The sequence below is a fragment of the Paralichthys olivaceus genome, chromosome 20 (genome assembly GCF_024713975.1).
Source record: "Paralichthys olivaceus isolate ysfri-2021 chromosome 20, ASM2471397v2, whole genome shotgun sequence".
In the NCBI taxonomy this organism is placed as follows: Eukaryota; Metazoa; Chordata; class Actinopteri; order Pleuronectiformes; family Paralichthyidae; genus Paralichthys; species Paralichthys olivaceus.
This window is the reverse complement of record NC_091112.1, coordinates 11,427,183-11,448,460: the sequence shown is the minus strand read 5'-3', so window position 1 is coordinate 11,448,460 and position 21,278 is coordinate 11,427,183. Positions and strand designations below refer to the sequence as shown.

The following is a 21,278-nucleotide window of genomic DNA, read 5'->3' as shown; positions in this document are numbered from 1 at the left end:
TGAACCAAACTTTGCACTGTGCTGGGAAAAAGAGAAATGAAAGGGTTTAATTTTAAGCGCAAAAAGTCTGCTCATCGCCGTGTCTGTGAATCTGGGAGATGTGATGAGTCACCAGCAGCAGCAGACAGTAAGCAGAGTCTGTGTCCAGGGGGATCAACTGTCTCCACATCAGAGCTGAGGAACATGACCTGCAGCGAGGCCTATCAATGAAGCGTGTGCACGTGTTCCACTGAACTACCCTGACAAAACGTCAATACATGTGATATCCAGACAAGTGCGGTTTAAAGAGTCACACCACGGATCTTAATTATGATCTATAATCCCTGTCAAACGGCATTCCCCCTGGCATGTTGCACCGTTCACAGAGGGAGGCAGACCGGCAAGAACAAAGACTCCAGCCCTGGACAGTGATGTGCCCTCATGAGAGACGAGGGACTAATGACTGCCTTCAGTGAGCGGTGTGTGTGTGAGTGAGAGAGGATGTAGCCTGTGTTTGTGTGTGTGCAACATTAGCCAGCGTCACTCATGTGGGGCAGGGCGCCAGTGTGTGTCGGCTGTGCCAAGCTGAGTGTAGCAAACCGCAACCAGCTCGGGAATGATCACCCTGTTACTGGAGCGAGCAAGAAAAGTGTGTTGGACAGACTGTTGAATGTAGACATTATGTACAGCACTGATACAACCCTGTGTGTGTGTGTGTGTGTGTATGTTTATCAATGAGAGTGTTGGTGCATGTGTGTTTTCTCGTCTATCAGTGTGTTTTTGTGAGCACCCTCGCTGCCAGATCACACGAGCCAACACAGAAATTACCCGAACCCTCATTGCTGCTTCAGCGCCAAGCCTGAAAACGCCTGAGTCCCACTCTACACTAAAGCTGAGTGGCCATAAACAGGCATATGCACGCACGCCTCACGCACGCCTCACACACGCCTCACGCACGCCTCACGCACTGTATATTTAGTCAGAAGCACTAATCAACTATGCGGAATGATACAAACAGTGAAGAGGCATGTAATCTCTGGCACACAGCTGCGGAAGTGAAGGAAGCGATAGGACAAACAGGACAAACAGATAAGATGGAGGGAGGAAAAGGAATGAGAGAGGAAAGTGAGGAAGGTGAGGAAAGTGAGAAAATTGAGCGACTGAAGAAAGAAAGAGTAAATACGGGTGCTGTGTGTCACGAGAGGAGTAAAAGGACAATCAACCAGAGGTGGCCTTCGGTGGAAATGCTCGCCCGTGTTAGCTGCCGTCACAGCGTTGCCTGCAGCGAGGACTCAACAGCTGTCACGGCTGAACTTTCTGGCAGCGACAATATGGTCACAGATGGGGTTCATGGCATGAACCTGATGTGGCACTGACACCCAACCTGTGCCAAGTTGTATCACCAAAAGGATCGCAAGCAAATCATCACTCCCCCTGACAGCTGCCTCTTCTTTAGCAAAACAATTCAGAGAGTTGCGATCAGGTGAGGATGACATATTTGAACTCGGAGCTGGAGTAGATGAGACCCAAACGCATGTGATTAAACATAATGTAATGTCTTTGGTGGCAAAACGTTGAGTTTCTGAAAAAAGAACTACATCTCTGCCAATCTCACAAGTTTCTCTCTAACCTCACAGCCTCCAAACACTCCTAACAAAACAGACTGAGTCAAGAGTGAGCGAACTCTGAAGGAAAACTGTCAAACCCACACAGGCCACATGGTTTCAGAGAGGTAATCAAGGATACGCGAGGCAGAGAGATGGAACATAAACTCTGGGATGATCTTTTACTTTTTCCCCACAGAGCTCCTGATTTAAACCAAAGCCGCTCTATACCTAAGTTGAGGTGAGAAGGATTCTCGCTGGCATTCATATGGGACCCAGAGTCATTACCGGCACATTGGTTTTTAGAATCAACAAGTTGCGGCGGCAAATCAGGGGAACAAAGCCTCAAGGATTCGGTTGTTCAATTGAAATGCAGCGTGCAATTAACTTTATAATCTGTTTACAAATGAGGTCTACCCTACTGCTATCTCTGGAGTGTGTGGGTGTGTGTATTAGTATGCAGGTGGAGTGTATGTGGGTACTCGATGTGAATATATTCACATTTTCACTATGGAGGAAGTCACTTAATATAAAAAAGAGGGATTAACAATCCATATGTGTAATTAACCATGGACACTGGTATAAATACTAATATGGCTGGACAGTGGACGGCCAATGTGAGAAAAACAAATACTTTCAATGGAAATTAGTTGCCACCTGTGGATTATGTACTCTGACTCTAATTAGCATATGAACAATGTCATAGCATTGTGTTTGCATTGAGGCGTGTGTCAGCCAGTTTCAGCCCTTTATCTGTTTGGTTCTCTACAACTCTCTGTGCTCACAGATTCAGTATTTGAATACAGATGAAGGTCTCCTGACACAATCACCACACATATAAGTTAAAGTTGCAAGTTTTGAATAGAAGAGAGTGTGGATGGGAGATTTATGTGTGTAGGTCATGATGTGAAACACAGAAGAGCAGGAGACAGAGATAAAAAAAGAAAAAAATATCTAGGGAGTGCTGTGTTAGTTTGGAAAATGGGGACTTTTTCCAACAAAGAATGATTTATTAAGATGAGCTGAAATAGTTTTGCATTGGAGAAAAGACAGACTCAAAGCATTTGCCAGTACTTTACAGAGGAGGGGTGTAGGTACAGAGCCCGATGCTGTGTTCGTCCTCCGAGGTGGTCTTAAATAGCTTTTAATCGGGCAGCCTGAGTTGAGACACAAAGTGATACTATTATGCTCATCTGAAATGCATGCGTGACTGTGTGTGTGTGCATGTGGTTTCAGTTTAGCACCATTTTATCTCCTCAGAAAATTCACATTTTCTCACGGATAGAAAAGAGCATAACACTCCGCACACTCTTTCACTCCTACTTATCTGTCCTTGTGTCTGTCCATGTCTATGTGATCATATTTAGGGTCTACTATTTTTCAGAATATTGTAATTGTATTGTGTTGTTTTTTTATCGTTGAATTGCTGACCAAATACATAAATTAAATTGATGCGGCCATCTCTCCCTAATCCTACTCGCTACTCTGTGTCTCGAACAATGTTCCTCCTCCTCCTTCTTCTAAGAAGGAAGCTGAGCATCGAGCTCATCACCCGTCGTCTGTCTGACATTTGAAAATGTCTCACATTTTAGCCAGAAAATATCTGAGGTGTAAATAGCTGCTTTGATGCCTCCTGAGGGGAGGAAACATGTTGCTGCATCGCTTTGCTTAACACAATATTAAGTTTTGATCATTAATTCTTCTTTTATGGGTTTTCTGACTTTTATGTGTTTTTTTCCCTCTGCTTTATTTTTCCTCATGTTTTTTCCATGTCCCCAGGCCACCCCTGATCTGATAAGATGAGATTTACTTTAAAGCCCCTGTAGGGAGATGTTCTGGACTCCACGACAGATAAAATCATACATATTGTGTCAGATACCACAGGCGTCCAACTGCTAAGCTATGAATATTAGCCATCCTGGCTTCTGCACTGTCACTGCACTTTGGATGGTGTGTGTGCTCCAACTGTGGAAAACCACAGATAATTGCTTTATATTGTAATGTGATTTACATTAACAATGAGAAGGCTCCGGTTTGTCAAGATTGTCTTGAGCATAAACAGTTGACAACTCACAATACTGCAAATTCAGAGCCCAGAAAACTGCCAATAATTGCCCAAACGTTTGTTAAAGTTTAAGTAATTGATCCAAAACACAAAATACAAACTTCAATTATGTGACATGAATGAACAAAATTAAAAATTTTCATTTTCAGAGCTGATGGAGAATTATGAGTCACAATTGAGGATGGATGATAAAAATCTAATTCAACAACACAAAAGCAAAATTGGTCTCTTTTCTTTCATCACAGCAGTTATGTGCCTCTTCTTTATATTTGTAAAATAAAAGCTCAGCTGCTTTCTACAACAGAATTCGACACTTCATTATAAGTTTCCACAGCAATTCAGCACAATAACTGATCGCATTTTTAAACTGAAGTGCAGTCCCCTTAAATTCAATCAAGCTGCACCAGATTTTACAATATCAGTCTCCTTAATATGCCTGATCTGGATCTCACTCTGATCTGGATCTCACTCTGATCTGGACCTTCAAAAATGAATGAGTTCTTGATCCACACTGAATCATTCCACCACATTTTGTGGTGATCTGTTGATCTAGTTTTTGAGAAATCTTGCTAATTAACCAACAAACAAACAGACTTGATATCTTATATTTACATTTGAATTCAAGGCAAAATGAGTTCAGTGAGCATTTCAATCACATTTCTATTATAATTAGACTCATGGGACACAATTTTGAGTATTTTCTCAATGTAAACTAAAGCCAAGCCAAAGTAAATAAGCCAAGATATCAACTGATTCAGTTACTGCCTCCAGGGGGGAAACGCTTGAGTGGCATTGCAGATTAAGTTCAGATTAAACTTTGGTTTTGTGGTTTCTTTGGGCCTAGAAGGCTGTCTGATATGGAGATGAAGTGAGAGATGACACTTACATCATTGTCCTCATATAGCAGAGAGAGACAGATATTACAAAGATACACTATCAGATATAAAAAAGACTAGGAGAGTGTGGACTGGACCAGACTAATTGTCCCGAGGTTAGAGAAGGGAGCAGTGATTGAGAGCCCTAATGGAATAACATGCACCTCTGGTGGGGCCACTTAAACAGAGGGAGGTTGGTGAATGTACAGTGACCACTGGCCAGATAATGATGACCCATAATGCATTTTGCGGTGACATGTGCGCTGTTGTCTCTCTCAACACTAGGACGACACGCATGCGGTCACGATGGATAGAGTGGATGGACGGGGGAAAAAAAACATGGGGAAAGGCAAAAAGAGGAGAAAGGTACATAAGGACGGAGGGGGCAGATTAGAGTGAGCAGGTTTTTGTCAGAAAATGAGGCAATGAGATAACGAGCTACAGTAAAAGAGAAGGAGAGAAACAGAGGGAAAGAGGCGGAGAAAGTGAGACAGGAAAAGAGAGAGAAATGCAGTCTTACCATATCAATGAGGCTCTCCTGGATCCGGTTCAATGTGGTTCTCAGTCTGCTGCTGATAAGGCCCAAACCCGATGACTCATACTGTAGAACACACACACATATACACACATTTACTGTCTGCACCACGCACAAACACCTCCATGAGAACACTTCAGTGTGAGAGCATCATCAACACACACACACACACACACACACACACACACACACACACACACACACACACACACACACACACACACACACACACACACACACACACACACACACACACACACACACACACACACACACACACCTAGCTCTCATCCCCCATAGCAGGTAACAAGAGAGTTTTGCTTTCTGCTTCTAGAGGAATCTAGAGGGACGGGAGTGGAGAGGGTGACAGCACGGCAAACTCAACATCTAAATGCCTCTGAAATCACTTTCAGACGTACTTGATGTCACTTGCGGGAGCAAATCGCACACAGCTCGAGAGCTTCAAATCAACCCCAACCACAAGTGTTGATGGGTAGTTTGAACTCGCGGGGCTAGTATGACCCCTGTGCGATAGTCCAAACATCTCCTCTTACCAAGCAAGCAGGGCCCACCACCCTGGCAGCACCCGACTCTCTGCCACTTTGAGTTGGCAAAGAAGGGCTTGGGACGGGCTATGGATGACGAGTGGACAGCAGGAAGAAAAAAACATAAAGTAAATACATGAAGAAAGAAGCAAATAATAAAACAGAATTAGATTAATGGAAGCAATGGGTGGAATTACTCAACTACACACCTACGCTGTTATTGCCTCACTTTTAATTTAAGAGTCACAGCTGAATTCTGTTTTAACTTATCAGGATCTGGTGATCGGCCATGTGTGGTAAGAAAATACCCAAATGTTGTCCAACCTAAGCTAGTGACACCATAGGAAGACCAGACCATCTCATTTTGGTTCCCCCGATGCGGTTTACGTGACCGTTTTGGGGATGCAGCTGACGATGGCTCCAAAGGATGCTGCCGCTGAATTGAGACACAGCTACAGTCTTTGAGTTATGCAGGAGAGATGCATTATACGGCAATTTTGACCCACGATCAAAAGATTAAAAAACAGGATATCTTGTCTTCTACTGTTTTTACTGAGACCGTCCTGAATGAGTTAAACAGCTCCGTGTTCATGGAAACATTTAAAACTCCACACTTATAAGATCATTAAAGAATCAGTGTGTTAGATCATAGTCTTAATTCAGCCTTGTTCAATTATCTGAAGGAAGATGGAACATATCTGCGTGGGATGTTTATAATTAACAGTGACTTGCACATGTGCATGCAAGATGAAAGTGAAGACTTGGGAATCAGGAGTCCAAAATGAAAAAAGAACTATCTATTGCATTATTTCTCATTTTTCAGGGAAGTTTAATCAAGTGCCAGACACTCTCCTGATCTCTGTTTTTTTTCTGTCTCAGCACCTGTTTCCTTCTCCATTGTTTTGGAATGGTAGCCAGTCTCTCTCCTCCCTTCCTTCTGACATCGTTTTTCAAGAGCAGAGTGACAATTCACATCTCTCTACTTGTCTTGCCCTCTTTTTTCCCCGTGATCCTCCTTCTGGTGCTTCAAAAACAGACACCAAAATGAAATATCCAATATTTTACTACAGGGAACCACTTTTCAATAAATGTAACACCTTTAATCCGTTTTTCAAGAAAAAGAGTCGATAAATCTGCCTCTTCCAGTCGCAGCAGTTCAGAGCCTGGCTACCAATTGAGATGGAGAATCTGTGAGTACGGCACATAATGTATCTTCAGCATACATGTATGTCTGGCTGGGTCAGTAGTGCTGCTTGAATTGAAGGGGCCAATATACAGAGATAATGGGGGTATTTACCCTTTTGAATATTAATGTCACCCATTACTGTGCGTGTCGAGTGGTCGAGCAGTCCATCTTGATTCCAGCGGTGCAAAGAGAGTGGAGCCTAGGTCAAAATACCAGCATATGTGCACAGCAATCTGTAGCAGCATTTTAAAGATTCATGGGAGACATTAGCATTTTACTGTAGGGGCCTCTTTGAGGGAGACCATTAATGAAATGGGTGGACTCACGGAATGACACTTAATGAGGAGGTACAGAGGGAGAGGGAGAGTTTCAGAGAGGTGCCGAATAGACCCTTCATTTTACATTTATGTGTCCCATTCATCAACATGGAAGAGGCAGGGTTTAAAACCGCTAATGCAACCAGGTGGCAATTGAGACGCTTTGGCTTCACTTCTGGGAAGCTGTCATGTTGTTTATCTTTATGTATGGTCTGTGGGAGAGAAAAGAGACCTCCTGACAAGCCATCAACTCACATGTCTCTTTCCTAACCTTCCTATGACACACACACACACGCACACCAATAATCTGTACATGAGCGGCCCCGCAGAGCGTTCATCCTCTTTATCTCTTTTCCCTCCGTGGGGCAAGAGTCATTTTGTTGCTATCATTACCACTTCCCAGAGGGCGATATTGACACAAATGCTATTTTCTTTCTTCGCGAGGCACAGTGTAAATGACATGAGAACCCTTAGATGGAGTAAAGAGGGACTGGGCTCACAGGCAGTAACCTATTGTTCATCTGGAGTGTTTACTGAGACACACAGTGGTGGTTTTCCCTTGTCACACTGTAGATGCTCTAATAGACATTAAAAATATACATAATATATATTAGCAAAAGCTGGTCTTAGACGACAGGATGTAAGGGCTGATTTAACCCTGAAAATCAGAAAAAACATCGGGTGTGGAACATTGGTCAGTATGGACATTCAATCCAGATTATCTGATGGTGTGAGGGCTAAGAGTTATTCCTAAAACCTCCTGAAGACAGTTTGATATTTAGGATTGGAAATACGTCATTATTGAACCACAACAACCAATGAGAGACAGAAAGACCAGAGCAGCTGATGGTGCTGCTGTAAACATTCTGAGGCCTATGCCATCTAGTGTGCTACTGTTGACAGATATTATGATGGTTTAAGACTTATTTAACTTTTTTTTTAACATTAGAGCAAGTTGTCGCTAAAGTTCCATTTTGTGTTCATCTGCTTCCCCATGAGGTCACATGAGCGACGTGAAGCAGTGCAAGTGGAGCAATAATCTTAATATCCTGTTTTGTGTGTAAAATATATGAATTACTGTACCATGTCATTGCGTCCAAAGAAGGTGTACACGGCGTACAGGTAGTAGTCGAAGAGCTGTGACACACAGTGGATGACGTCGAAGGCGATCGGCTTCAGAATGTTCATCATCTGCATGTACTTCCCTGCACAGAGAGGATGAAAACACATATCTAACGGTTCCTGATTGGATCACCAGAGTGTGACACATACTGTGGGTTTTTTATCAGTATCAGTTGACCATGAAAGAAGTGGTTCTGTTCTAAAGTAAATCTTGTGGGAGATTAAAAGAGTTAAATTAAAACTACTGTCGTTAATCACAGCGGCACAACGTCCAGTGGGAGGAACTTTAGTGGGAGTATAGTACATTTGCATACACTTGAGAGCAAGGATTTAATTCAACGTGAAGGTAATAAAAGCAAGAAGTACGGAGGAAAGGGGTGTTACAAGGTTACCATTGACTCAGAACTGATGAATGGAGGAGAAAAGAGAAGAAATAAACTCAGTCTAGCTGGCTTTGCCACTGAGACAGCATTATTTCTCTAACAGCCTCATTTTTCATGCCATTTCTCTTGAAATTCTGCACCGAGAACTAAGGAGGCAATCGAAGAAATCTCCATCAAAAAGCGGCACAGGTCGAATTAGAAATGTTTGCTTGAAATCAAACTTTGTTTTTTTTCCAACTTTATGTTTTTCACAAAAATCTACATAAAGTATACATAACCCCAATATTGAATATCTAGGCCAAATATATGAATATCATTTGTAATGTTACAAATCTGCCTCAGCCTCATCAAATCAATTTCTGTATTAAAAGTTTTATTCAACCACAGGACCACACAGGATAGATAACTGCCGACTCTTATTCTGTTTCACACATGGAAAAGAAAATCTCATCAAGAGGGTCATACGCCGAAGAGCAGGCTTTTCCAAGGGTGAGACCTGATGTCTTAACGGCCGCGTCACAAAGACGTGCAAGCACCTGGAAAGGTCAGAGCTCAGGGCGAAGGCTAACAGTTATCACTGTGGCTCGGTCACACCTGAGCATGGCAAGCTCTTCGCTTAATTGGTGGATAATGGACAGGCCAGCGATGACACCAGCTGCAGCTGGGACTGGTCTGAGCTCAAGGAGACGTAAGCGTGTGTGTGTGTGTGTGTGTGTGTGTGTGTGTGTGTGTGTGTGTGTGTGTGTGTGTGTGTGTGTGTGTGTGTGTGTGTGTGTGTGTGTGTGTGTGTGTGTGTGTGTGTGTGAGACTCACCAACGAGCCGGATGACGTTGAGGGTGGTGTTGGTGAGGATTGGTGCATTGGTCTTATTAAGGTTGTAGTCCGACTTCTTCTTGCTTCTTATGGTCTCCCGGGACACGCTGATGTGTTCAGGATGTTGTTGGGTTGAAAGAGAAAGTAGAGCAGAACCATGAGAATAGAAAAGACTCAATAATACATGTTAACATCACTAATCCTCTGACATCATCAGACGGGTTCAAAACCCTTAGTGGGGTCAAACCCTTTTAATTGATCAATCAGAACCCATTACACAAAGCAGAGGGAACAGAAGGACCCCCGCCAGTCAAAGTCTGTGAACTGGTGATCCTGGAGCACCGGACCCCTGACACTGACCATCGAGCCCTATTAGCCTGCAATCATTACACAGGGCCGAGTAATGTCTGGATGTGCTCGTTCCACCCATTCAATAATTAACCATTCGTGATTCATGATGATAAAAATAGGAAAATTGGCATTTTGGTGACTTAAGGCTAATGTCAGGTTAATACACAGGGGGAAAGGAAATGTGAGGAGAGTTAAAATATGATGCAGGTCCGAGCTGTGAAATAAAATGAAAAGCTCATTAGAACAACGCCTCTGTAATGAGGAGCTACTGAATAAGTAATAGTAATGTGTTTCTTGTTTCCTGGTGTAAAACTGGATCTCAGCTCTCAGATATTCATTACTACGTGCACACTCATGGGTTCATACCGATTCATAAATATCCACCACATACATTTACATGCACATACAAAAATGATGTGTGTCCACATGATCGTGGATTGTGTTTACAATTGTGTTGATGTACAATGTTTCTACCTCCATATATTACTATTATTACCTCTGTCATTACAATTGCAATCACTGCTCTGCCCTCAATGCTCCCCCTTCTCTCCCTTTATCTCTGTCAGACATTTTCTTTTTGACCAAATGCTTTAAACATTGCTGTTAGCACACAACAAGTAAGAAGAAAGTGAGAGCTGTAGCAAAAGGCTGCCAACAGCCTGACACACACGTTTAAATATTTTAAATTTTACACACAAAACTTCATGTGTATGGTTATTCAGGATGCACACCACATTTGATTTAGAGGCAGACCTAATAATTACAGCTATAATGTGTTATTGTCTTAATTAATGGACTGTGAAAATGTTATGTTGATAACAAATTAGACAAAATATATAAATGTCCTCGATTGCATTCAATTTTCTCTTTCAAATGAAAATGAATTCTTTTAAATGAGGTACATAGGAGCACACGGCTGCCTCTGCAGTTATTAAAAAGGGACTAATCATTCGATGGCCACCAATCACATCGGCTGAGGGGGCAAGAAAGAGAATTTATCATGGGTAGACAAAAAGCTTCATACAAGCTCTCAGCTTATTTAGCAGGGTTATGCAGAGGTAGGCTAAATTTATCACTGCTAAAGGCACAGAAAACCGGCTGATGCATGACTCAACATCCTTTTAAAAGCTCCTTAAAAAGATTCAAGGGTCAATCGTTTTATATTGTGCCCGTGAATAAAGTGAAACGTCGACTTTCTTTCATGAATCTGAAGGGGAGCAGAGTTGATGGACATCTGAATGTACCGTGTAACTTCACTTGTCAACGTCTGTGAGTCTTCAGAGTGGTGTGGTGTAAAATACCATGACTTGGACCTGACCTCTTAAGAGGGGCGTCTCCCGTCTGCTCGTCCACGTAGTCCTGCTTGAGCTCCTCTGCGACATCGCTGTCGCTGTCGTAATCCTGATAAACGCTCTTCTCCAGCTCGTCTGACTCATACTTGTGAAATGGGGGAAATAGAGAGATCAGACCCGGGTCATGGAAAAATGGTCAAATTGCCATAGCTGAAGAAGAAATGCAGTTCAGATGAAGTGTGAAAAAAAAGAAAAAAAAGAAGAGAATCCGATGCCCTGGGGAAATTGTCTCAGATAACATACTTGAATGAAAGATCCATGAAGATTATAAAATCAAACAAAATAAAAGATGGCTACTCAGACAGCAAAAGGGTGTAACACATTAATCTTTTAGTCCTGATGGCTGCACAACCATAAAACTATTTGGCTTTCGGGGGGGGAAAGCAGAAAATTCATTCACCTCTCAGGAGAGTTCAGGTAAAGCCCTGGAATAAGATTTTTCTTTGTCCTTAACTGCAGGTTCAGGCAACACAACAGTCATATAGAAAGGATTACAAGCTTAAGAGTAAAGCTCAGCAAAGGCTGCAGTAAGCCTCATATGTTAGACACAGCAATATTGCTTTTGATGTTGAGCCTAAGAAGAAAATATATCCATGTAAAAAAAAGAGTCAGGGTGGTGTGTACCTGTGTGAAGAACAGGGCCACTGACTTACTTCTGTAATCCTAATACAATATGATATTTATTGATTCTTCTGTTTAACAACACATTGGGAGCCACTGTTTTTTTTTTTTACACATGATGTGTTTTCACATTCGTCTGGCTCATAGAAATGTGCTTTCTCTTGTTTTTCCATTTACTTGTTTACGTTTTTTCACCCCGTGTCTCTTTGTTTGGAAGCAAAAACTACAGGACAGATTTCCACCAAACCTGGTGGATCTCTGCCGTATGTGTCAAGGAAGAACCCATTACATTTTGGTAGGGTCGGTTTTGGGAACATTGTGAGATAGGATGTATTTTGTATCTTGTGAATTTCTCAAGAGACAATGCAGGGATCTTTATGAAAAGAATCAGACAGATGTAGAGTGATAATATCCATGAACATGTGAAATTTGCTGTGGATCCAGATATTGATTCAGACACCTTGCACACTTAATGTTGCATCTGTGATTTTGCCATCTGGAAAAGCTGCTTCCAACATCTTCAGTTGATGCGAACACCAAGCACCAGCTGCCACATCTCTCGACAACTTTAGCCTGTGATGCCTGACATCTGCTGTTGGACGATAACGTATCATCTAACTCATTTTGAAGACCTTCCACCTGGCCAATCAGAGCACACTGTGGGGTCAGGAGGCGGGTCTTTAAGAGACAGGTGTTAAAGCCAAGTGTTTGACAGAGGATGAAAAGAGGAGCTCAACAATGGACTGAGAGGAAAGTGTATTCTGTAAAAATGAGAGCATGTGACCTGAACATGAGCATAACATGGAAATGTTCTGTATATACTTAGCTCGTTTCTAGTCTCGATGACCACTCAAAACACTTTTCAGTACAGTTTTGCCATTCACCCGTGACACAGCGAAAGGGGAGACTGGGATTGAACCCCTGATCCTCTGATTAGTGGATGACCCACTCTACCTCCTGAGCCACAGCTGTCCCTATGTCTCCATTAAATGGGTGAACAAGTAAGAAGCCAGCGCTCCCTCTCCAAGTGGAGCTGGCCTGCTCTTCTGGTTTGAAGATGCACGAAGCGTACTGATAGATGTACGGCAAAACAATTTCTCTTCTCTCTCAATTATGTATGGTGCCAAAGTGGCTCGGCTCGGCGCTTTACCGGACAACATAGATTGCATGCAAAACTGAAAGGCCCCGCACTAAGCAGCGAAGCACTTCTGTCTCTCTCGGAAGATGAAGTGCTGCCTATTTTAAATTTAACACAAAGCACTGCGAGAAAATGTGTTTCTAATAAATAAAAGGTTTCCAGTATTGACGGCTGGGTGATAACTGCTACACTAAAATAGAGGGACCAGGGAATATTGCTTTACCGGGAGAAAATTATTGAATGCTGAATGCCGAAAAAAAAAAATGAAATCATAGAAATATGACTTCTATATTATTACATTCAGCTCTTCTCTCTGGGCTATCATTGGTCCTGCAGTGCAGATGCTCACAGATTGATTTTGTATTTAACTGCTTATATAATCTGTCAGGCGATGCATCAAAGTGCCATAATAATCATGGCGGGTTCTGCACTGCTTGCCCTACACTGTTAATAAGAGGCTGTCGTGGCCTGGCTGATGACAGCTCCAGGTCTGTGGTAAACCACTTAATGACCCACAGTCATTACGCCCCCAGATAATCTAAGTGTCTCAAAGTGTTTTATGAACTTGTCTTTGTTAACTTGTTTGGTGTTTTACCTCAACATGTTGCCTTGTATGTTAGACGTGGTTGTGAGGGTTGACAGTATCTGATCAGCAAATATGATGTGGAGTCAGTCAAAATAATTTACAGTGTATGATGGGTGTGAACCAAGAAAACTACCACAAGAAAGTCTATTAGGCAAGCACCAACTTACTCCGTTCGATGCCAGCACATCCTCCGTCTCCTCCTCTTTTTGCTCCATGTGCATCTCAAACGGGTTCCCCTCCTGGAGGTACTGCTGGAAGAGTGACAGCTCATCCTGGGCCGGTGTGGTCGAGGACACGGCCTGTCTGCTCGGGGAGACGGACGGAGAGCGACACTGGCCCATGAACTTAAACTCCTGGAGCGGAGAAGATGGGACAGAGAGACACTTTGAAGGACAACAAATGTAGGCGTGCATTTGGTGAAGATGAGACAGACATGACAGGAAATAGAGAAAAGAGGTTTTGTATTTAATTGAAAATAATGTATAATGTTTACGCTTATGCTTTATTTTAAAAAATGCCTGTTTTATTAAACATACTATCTCACAAAAACTTTGTAATATTATAATATAAGTAAAATAGAACGGCACTAAGTAGAGCGTATAAATCAACAGCCTAACAGGCCCAACAGGCCCCTAATGAAACCACATTTAACTTCACTGGATTCATATTATTTGGATCTGCACCAAATTTCATACAATCATTAATCAGTCCCCTAAATTTGCCTGATTCTTTTTTCAAGATCCGTGAAGTCAAGGAATATGTTGAAAAACGTCCAATCTCACAATGTTTAATAAAGTCAAAAACAATGTATGAACAACAAAATCGAATCAGTTCATCTGCGAAAAGTGAAACGTTTCTGCCAAATTTGACAACATTCCCTAACAATGTCGGGGAGATGTTGTGGTCAAAACTCAAACACATATTTGCGGTCATGGTAACCTTTGACTTCTGAATAACACATTTTAGTCAGTTCAACATCCGAGTTTAAATTAAAGTTTGAATCTCAGAAAACTCCCTCAACATCTTCCTTTTCCTTCCCCATAAGAATGGGATGGATGATGGATGTACAACCCGAAAACGTAATGCCTCCAGCTATGCCTGTTGTTTGCATGGAGACGTACGAATATTACATATAAGTATTACACTCACAACCAAAGCCAGTGTCCTGAGGGATCGTCTGTAACAGCAAATTTAAATAATCTTGGAACAACGAAGCATTACATTGCCTGTTTACCATAAAGTGAAGCAGACAAACAACATTTTACGCCACTTATTCTGAAGATTCTTTTGCGTGTGTGCGTTTGTTGCACAGTGTACCTGAGCGAGATGCATGAAAATGAGAAAACAGACTCTTGACTCTAACTCCATTTGTCTTTCTGACATTTCTTTACCTTCTTCTATGTGAAGCGAGCCAAACATGTTGATCCTTCCTTTAAATTGCTTACAGAAGTTATCTGTTATAAACGTTGTGTACATGAAACATTTTGGTTGATATTTGCATCTGATCTACTCTGCTGTTCAAGTTATTATCTTTAAACTATAGCTCATGACTGTGGAGGGAAAACCCCTCTAACACAAACCGAATAGGAATAACGTGCAGTAAAAAAAACCCTCTTCTTTCTTTCTTGCTGCCTCACTGATGTGATTCTTACTCACATGGAGCTGAGCGATGTTGAAGTTAGACTTGACAGGACAAAGTTCCCACGTCTCATTCTCCAGAAACATCCTCAGTTCTTCCAGTCGTGCCCTGAGGAGGCAGAAGAAGGTCGAGAGGAGGAAGAGGAAAAGGAAGAAATGGAAAGAGGAGGAGAAAACGTCAACATCTGGCCATTGATGACCTCATGCCATTTTGTACATTTATCCAGCTCCTATTCTGAGAGTTCAGATTGAATTTGCTGACATAAACACAACCTGCAAAGGTCACTGATACACACGGAAAAGAATGACGAATGTGGTTGTGTGTGTGTGCATGTTTACATTTGTTTGTGTGGTGTGTGTTAGTGCATTTGTGTGTGTACATATGTGTTTCTGGATTTGTTTATATGTGTGTGCATGCACGTGGGTATGTATTTGTTTGTTTGTGTATGTTTGTGTGTGTCTATATTTGTTTTTGTGGCGAGTGTATTTGTGCGTTTGTTTGTGCGTGTATGTGCATGCGTCACATGTTTCCATGTTAACTGTGATCACAGCTTGAGACAGAGTCCCTGGTGTCCTCCTGCTCGGGTCAGTATCAGGTCTTTGTGTGTGAAATGTCAGAGCAGTGTTGACTTCAAACACCACAGCTCCCACTGTCCCTCTTCTTATAGCAGTTTGAAGTACGTGATGTAAAAAAATATGGAAGAGGCGAGAGACTGAAAACCTGTGGTTGATTTTAACATACATTTAGCATACAAAATGTTTATTTCACTAATCCTGTGTGGCTGCATTTCCCCACATCTATATTCCTCCAATATAATGCTTTGATAGTTCCAGGACAACAAATCAAAACATCACTAACTAAAAGAGAAAATGAAAATCACAAGTTGGAAAGCTGTTTGATATTAATCAATGCTGAGCCCTGACAAGCGCTGACATCCTGTCCTTTGCACCCGCAGTCCAACAGCACAACCACCCTGATGACTGAGTGTGTTTCTGCAGGCGTAACTCAGTCAAAGGTCAGTGATGTGTTTCTCTGAGGATGACTACCTGCTGGAAAATGAATCACAGCTATTGCAAACAACTGGACACACTGGTTTGTATGACATTCAGACGTCCTGTAGTCATCACCTGCATGGTCTGCGTCTACCTATACTAGACATAGATTGGTTTGTAGACAGGCATCTATCTGACATTGGCGTGTCTGAATTTGGCAGGTGGCAGTCTTGTTTACTTGAATGGAGAAAATTAATGAAGGGGATCATTTCATCTATTTTGTTGCCACTGTAATATCATTATGGTGTTAATACCAGCATCACTAACTTAAATTGTCTGAAGCAAAGATCTGGGCAACTCTGTTTCTGGGTAGACCAATGAGGCTTCCACTTTCTTTTTTTCTTCTATTGTTTAGTGAAGTCTCAACTTCGCAAACCGCAAGCCGTGGCCATGGTTTACTTTGATCCAGACCTAGACCGCCTCTTTTAGTCGGTCCGGATCATGGTCCGAGGCACCTCACACACCTTTTATTTTGGCTCGGACAAAACTGAAAAGTGTTTCTTGGGGGAAAAACTTTTTTTTTCTCTCTTTGTTAATTCATCATGCTGGGTTAGAAGCTCCAGACCAAACAAAGTAGGCGTGAAAGTGCCCTTACTCTATTTTTTCAGTTTCCTACTGAGATCACCTCCAGCCTTTGCCCCCGTGTTGCGCTCCTTTGCCATTTTCTATACAAAGGATGAAGAATATAATCTCTCTGATATTTAGTCAGCCTATCAATGATTCTTGACAGGTAATCACAATCACTGATCAATGCAAATCACCTCTGATGATGTGGCGCTGTCTCGTGTGACATCATACATATTCATGTGGCTGGCGAGTGGGGGGTATGTAATCAAGATGTAAATGTGATTTCAGCTCGGTGAGTGTTATCATGTAATTACACATCTATTCCGAGGAGGGTTACGCTCGGCGCGGAGCCCGTTGGTGGTAGCCAATGGTTGCGATTGTGTCTAAAAGTTTCTGTCAAGCAATGACAACCTGCTGTTCAAAAAGCTGCTCCACTTACAATCTCACTAGTTTCTTTCGGTATTACCAGGGCGGCTGCGCATGTCACATCCACTCTGTGTCTAACTGTACACACATAATCAATCCCATCAGCTCAGAGGATGAACAGAGACGACTTCTTATTGTCACATGATCAAGTAGATGCGATGGAAACTCCTCGTACCTGTGATAGTTTTTAAAGTAGTTGACGCTCTGGCGTTTGATTGACTCCTGCAGGACCTCGGACTTGCTGCCGCAGAACTCCTCACCCACCTGCATCAACCTGAAAGAGAGAGTGGAAGAGAATAAATGGTGATGGAGAGAGAACAAGAACAAACTAGATCACTATCACGAGGGCAGTGATCTGTCGGGCATGTACTAGGAAACAACACATTGTGGGTAGCAGGGCAGGCAACATTAGCAACTGGGTTTGCTAATGGCTACCAACATAATAACCTCAGTTTGTTTTAACACGTAAGCAAAACAAAAGAATGAAAAGGTTTTACTGGGCCAGGGAATGTGTGTGGACGTTGGTATCATACGAGTGGGTAAATGAGGACTGAGCACATGAGCACTGCGAGAAACAAGTAAAAAAGAGAGAGACTGTATGTACTTGCTGATGACGTCCAGTACCACTATGAAATCATCATATTTGAAGTTAGACATGTCCGTTCCCAGGATGTAGGCCTTCACTTTCAACTGGACGTCCTGAGGAGAGAGATGAGAGGGACATGGTTGATTTGGGGATGGTTGATAAAGACAAGAAGAAATGAGAAGACTTTGAAAGGAGAGACAGAGGGAGAAAGAGGGAGGCAGACTCTTCTCTACAAACCTGCCAGATCCGTGTTAGACCGTGCTCCAGTTTCTTCTTCACGTAGCTGCGGTCCACAACTAACTCATCAGACTTTGCTGCTGCTGCTGCTGCATCATCTAGAAATATTCAAACAAGACTGATTAGGAGACTTATTCTTCTTATATTTATTTAATATATATATTGTTTTGCTCTGCTCTCTCAAGAACAATTAAGTCATAAACTGACTTCAGTGAGCGAAAGAATGGATGCAAATACAGACCGGACCCAAATAAAAGTCAAACTGGAATGGGACTCAATAGAGCGCATACCTCCGCCAAGGCCCAAACGCCTCCTTAAATTCAAATGACCCCCACCAAATTGCACAAACTCATAAATATATGTACCATAAAATGTCAGATGAAAAAAAAAAAAAAAAAAAAAAATCAAGATCCAAGAATTAGTCCCTGGAGGTCAGTGAAAATGTAAAAAAGGCCTTTATTGGATTAAAAAGAGGTTCTGGAGCAACAGCTTTATCCAGATCTGTGCCAACAATGTAATGGGTAGTTTCATGACCAACGTCCCAACATTCCTCCAAGTTTTGTGGAAATCTGTTTTGTAGTTTTTGTGTAATCCTACAAAAAAAAAACAACCAACAAAAATACAGACAGAGGTAGAAACATCCTGAGCAAAGATTTAAAGTAAGACTACTGTAGGTGCACTCTAATATGAACAGGGAGATGTGGTGTAGCTGATCATCAGATCTGACCTGGTTAAGTATTGTCAATAGTCCTTTAGTGTCAGTTTGACCATGCCTGAATGTTTGCAGGAGGGACCATAGAGAGAACGACTGACAGTGACCTAGAAACCAGTTGAGCTGGTAAAGACAAATGGCCGTTGAATGAGCTGTTGGATTCCTGTCAGACAGTCAGACAATGAAACCAACATTTTCAGGGAACACGGTTCCTCCTCCATCATCCCCTCACTATGCCTTTATTTATGTTCTTCTCTTTTTCACCGATCACTCAGATAGAGTAGCATGTGGTGCAGATATTGCAGAGGCTAACGTGTCATCGGAGCTGCTATACTTTCCTTTAGCAGAAAATTGCTTCAATCAATCTCAAGCTGCTCGCCCTGTTTGAAATGGATTTCTGGGGAAAGCCAGAAACACAGAGCCAGTGAGTCAACGAGCAGGTGGCTGTGAGTCCCACATTAAATCCCATTAATGTGCTGAGAATTCAGATAAAACTGCTGATGGATTACCCCACTGGTTAATGTTTATGCCTGTTTTTTTAAGGTTTGTCTCTCTTTTGTAATTCATTAAAAGAAAAAACCATAAAACCATGAAAAAGACGACTGAATACTGAGGCCATATTGAAGTATTCCCAAGAGATTTTGAAAATTATGTTCTAATATTGTGAGAGAAAAATAATATTACATAACAAGAAATAAGCTGCAATTTAATTACAATGTATCAAATTATGAGACTTAAGTCATAATTTAATGAGAAGAAAAGAAAAAATGTTAAGGAAATAAGCAGCAAGGAGAACACATACCACTCCCTCTGGATCCAAAATGTTGAATCAATCTCATTGTTACTTGAGAAACTATGAAACTCTTTTGAATAACAAGCAGATGTGACCAATCATAACTATGAAGTCGACCGATGCCAAATATTTCCTCCAAAACAAAAGAGGTCATTTACCCTGAGTCTGTTTCGTACTTTCTTGGGATTAGACACAGCTTCTTGCACAATATTGTCATAATCCTGATGCTTACTATAATGTGGTGCTGATGAATGAAAAGATTGAGTACTGTGATAAACAACTTAATAAGATCCACATTTTAACTGAGATGATCTATCGATATTCCACCTCTAAAATGATACAGCCTAAAATGATGACCTTGCAATATAATGATTTAATTCTTGTAATATTAGGACTTTATTCTCATAATATTAAGATTTAACTCTCATAAAACTGACTCTATATTATTGTGATATAACTACCTCATTCTCTTTTGACATTACTATGACTTTATCATAGAAATCTCAGACTTCCCCCCTTAAGTGGCACTAAAACACCATCACACTCAAATATTCAGAATAGCCCCCCCCCAAAAAAAAGGACTGTTGCACATTGCAATAATTACCCTATTTTGTTAGACATAATATATTTTATTTTTAACTAAAAGGATGCTGCAGAATAAATCTTTTCACATTCAAGGCACTACAGTTTATACTGTAATACCTAACACAAGTACATAATAATAGAATCAGGGGAACACTACAGCTTCTTTTATTAGAATTCTTCCTTTACTTCTGGAAAATGATGATTGGAAAAGGCAAACTGAAAAACATTGTAAATCCATTTTCATGTGCTCCAATCACTGGAAGAGGTACAGATTATTGATGAGAAAGACATTCAGGGGACAAGAATTTCCAAGAGTTCAGGCTTTGGTGTAATAGCACCGAGGGAAAAAACGTAAATATGTCACTTTGAGAATCTCGTGTGGGTCTAGTGTTTGTGATCACACTACCCTTCATTAACTATTAAACCAGATGGTGTTGGACAGAGAAATCAAGGGAGACAGGCATGAATCACTGGTGGTGTTTTTCTTATTCTGTAGATGTGAGTTGGTTGAAAAGACCTAAAGCTTTGACAATGCAAACACATAATTTAGCTGAGCTTGACTCAAGCGTCTCTGAGCTGCAGTCATAACAGAGCCAGCGACCTCCGGACCTGCTGGGAGAACGAAACAGTGTTTCAGCCGAGCGGGAGGAACTCTTGCTGTGTTGTGGCGCTGGGGGTGTTTTTATAATGACACGCCGGAACAACAAGCATATCATAAAAACTTTTAAAAAGTACAAGAATGAATATTATTACGCCCACACACAAAGATATATCTAATCATATCAAAATGATGACGGATAAATAAGTGGAACAAATTTAATTTGATCTGTCTTCTGTTGGTATAAGCCTCTGTCGCTTTTTAGAAACATCAACCCGCCTACTCGCGGTGAATTTTCTGCACGTGTCGGGATATCGGGACATTGTTCTGGAGGGCTGCCAGTTCCACATGTTCCACAAAATGTTAGTTCTCACACACAACACCTCTGGAAACTTTCCTGGATTTCAGTTCCTGTCAGAAAGCAGCTCCTGAGAAACAGCCGAACTCTGTCCTGTGCTGACCATACAAGCTTTTCCTCTCCCACCTTTTTTATCAGTCTGCATCCACACCAGCTCTTTACCCGCTGGACGTGTGTGAATCATACGCTGAAGCATACAATTAGCAGCACAAAGGATATGCTCAGCCTCACTATGGATTCTGACAGAAGCCCC

At 41.7% G+C, this 21,278-nt stretch overlaps 1 protein-coding gene across 2 annotated transcripts in view; it reads right to left on the bottom strand.

Annotated features, from left to right (window-relative positions):
- vps50 (VPS50 EARP/GARPII complex subunit) overlaps positions 1-21,278 on the bottom strand; it is a 91,978-nt gene that overhangs the window by 22,434 nt on the left and 48,266 nt on the right. Inside the window, exons 14-23 of one of the 2 annotated variants that reach the window (XM_069516229.1) lie at positions 17,980-18,077; positions 17,761-17,855; positions 17,332-17,430; positions 15,129-15,219; positions 13,640-13,825; positions 11,094-11,212; positions 9,425-9,531; positions 8,190-8,311; positions 5,613-5,690; positions 5,044-5,124 (exon numbers count right to left, since the gene is read on the bottom strand). In XM_069516229.1, coding sequence (XP_069372330.1) covers positions 5,044-5,124; positions 5,613-5,690; positions 8,190-8,311; positions 9,425-9,531; positions 11,094-11,212; positions 13,640-13,825; positions 15,129-15,219; positions 17,332-17,430; positions 17,761-17,855; positions 17,980-18,077 — 1,076 coding nt within the window. The remainder of the gene's footprint in view (positions 1-5,043; positions 5,125-5,612; positions 5,691-8,189; positions 8,312-9,424; positions 9,532-11,093; positions 11,213-13,639; positions 13,826-15,128; positions 15,220-17,331; positions 17,431-17,760; positions 17,856-17,979; positions 18,078-21,278) is intronic. The other variant, XM_020090860.2, reaches the window with a different exon arrangement.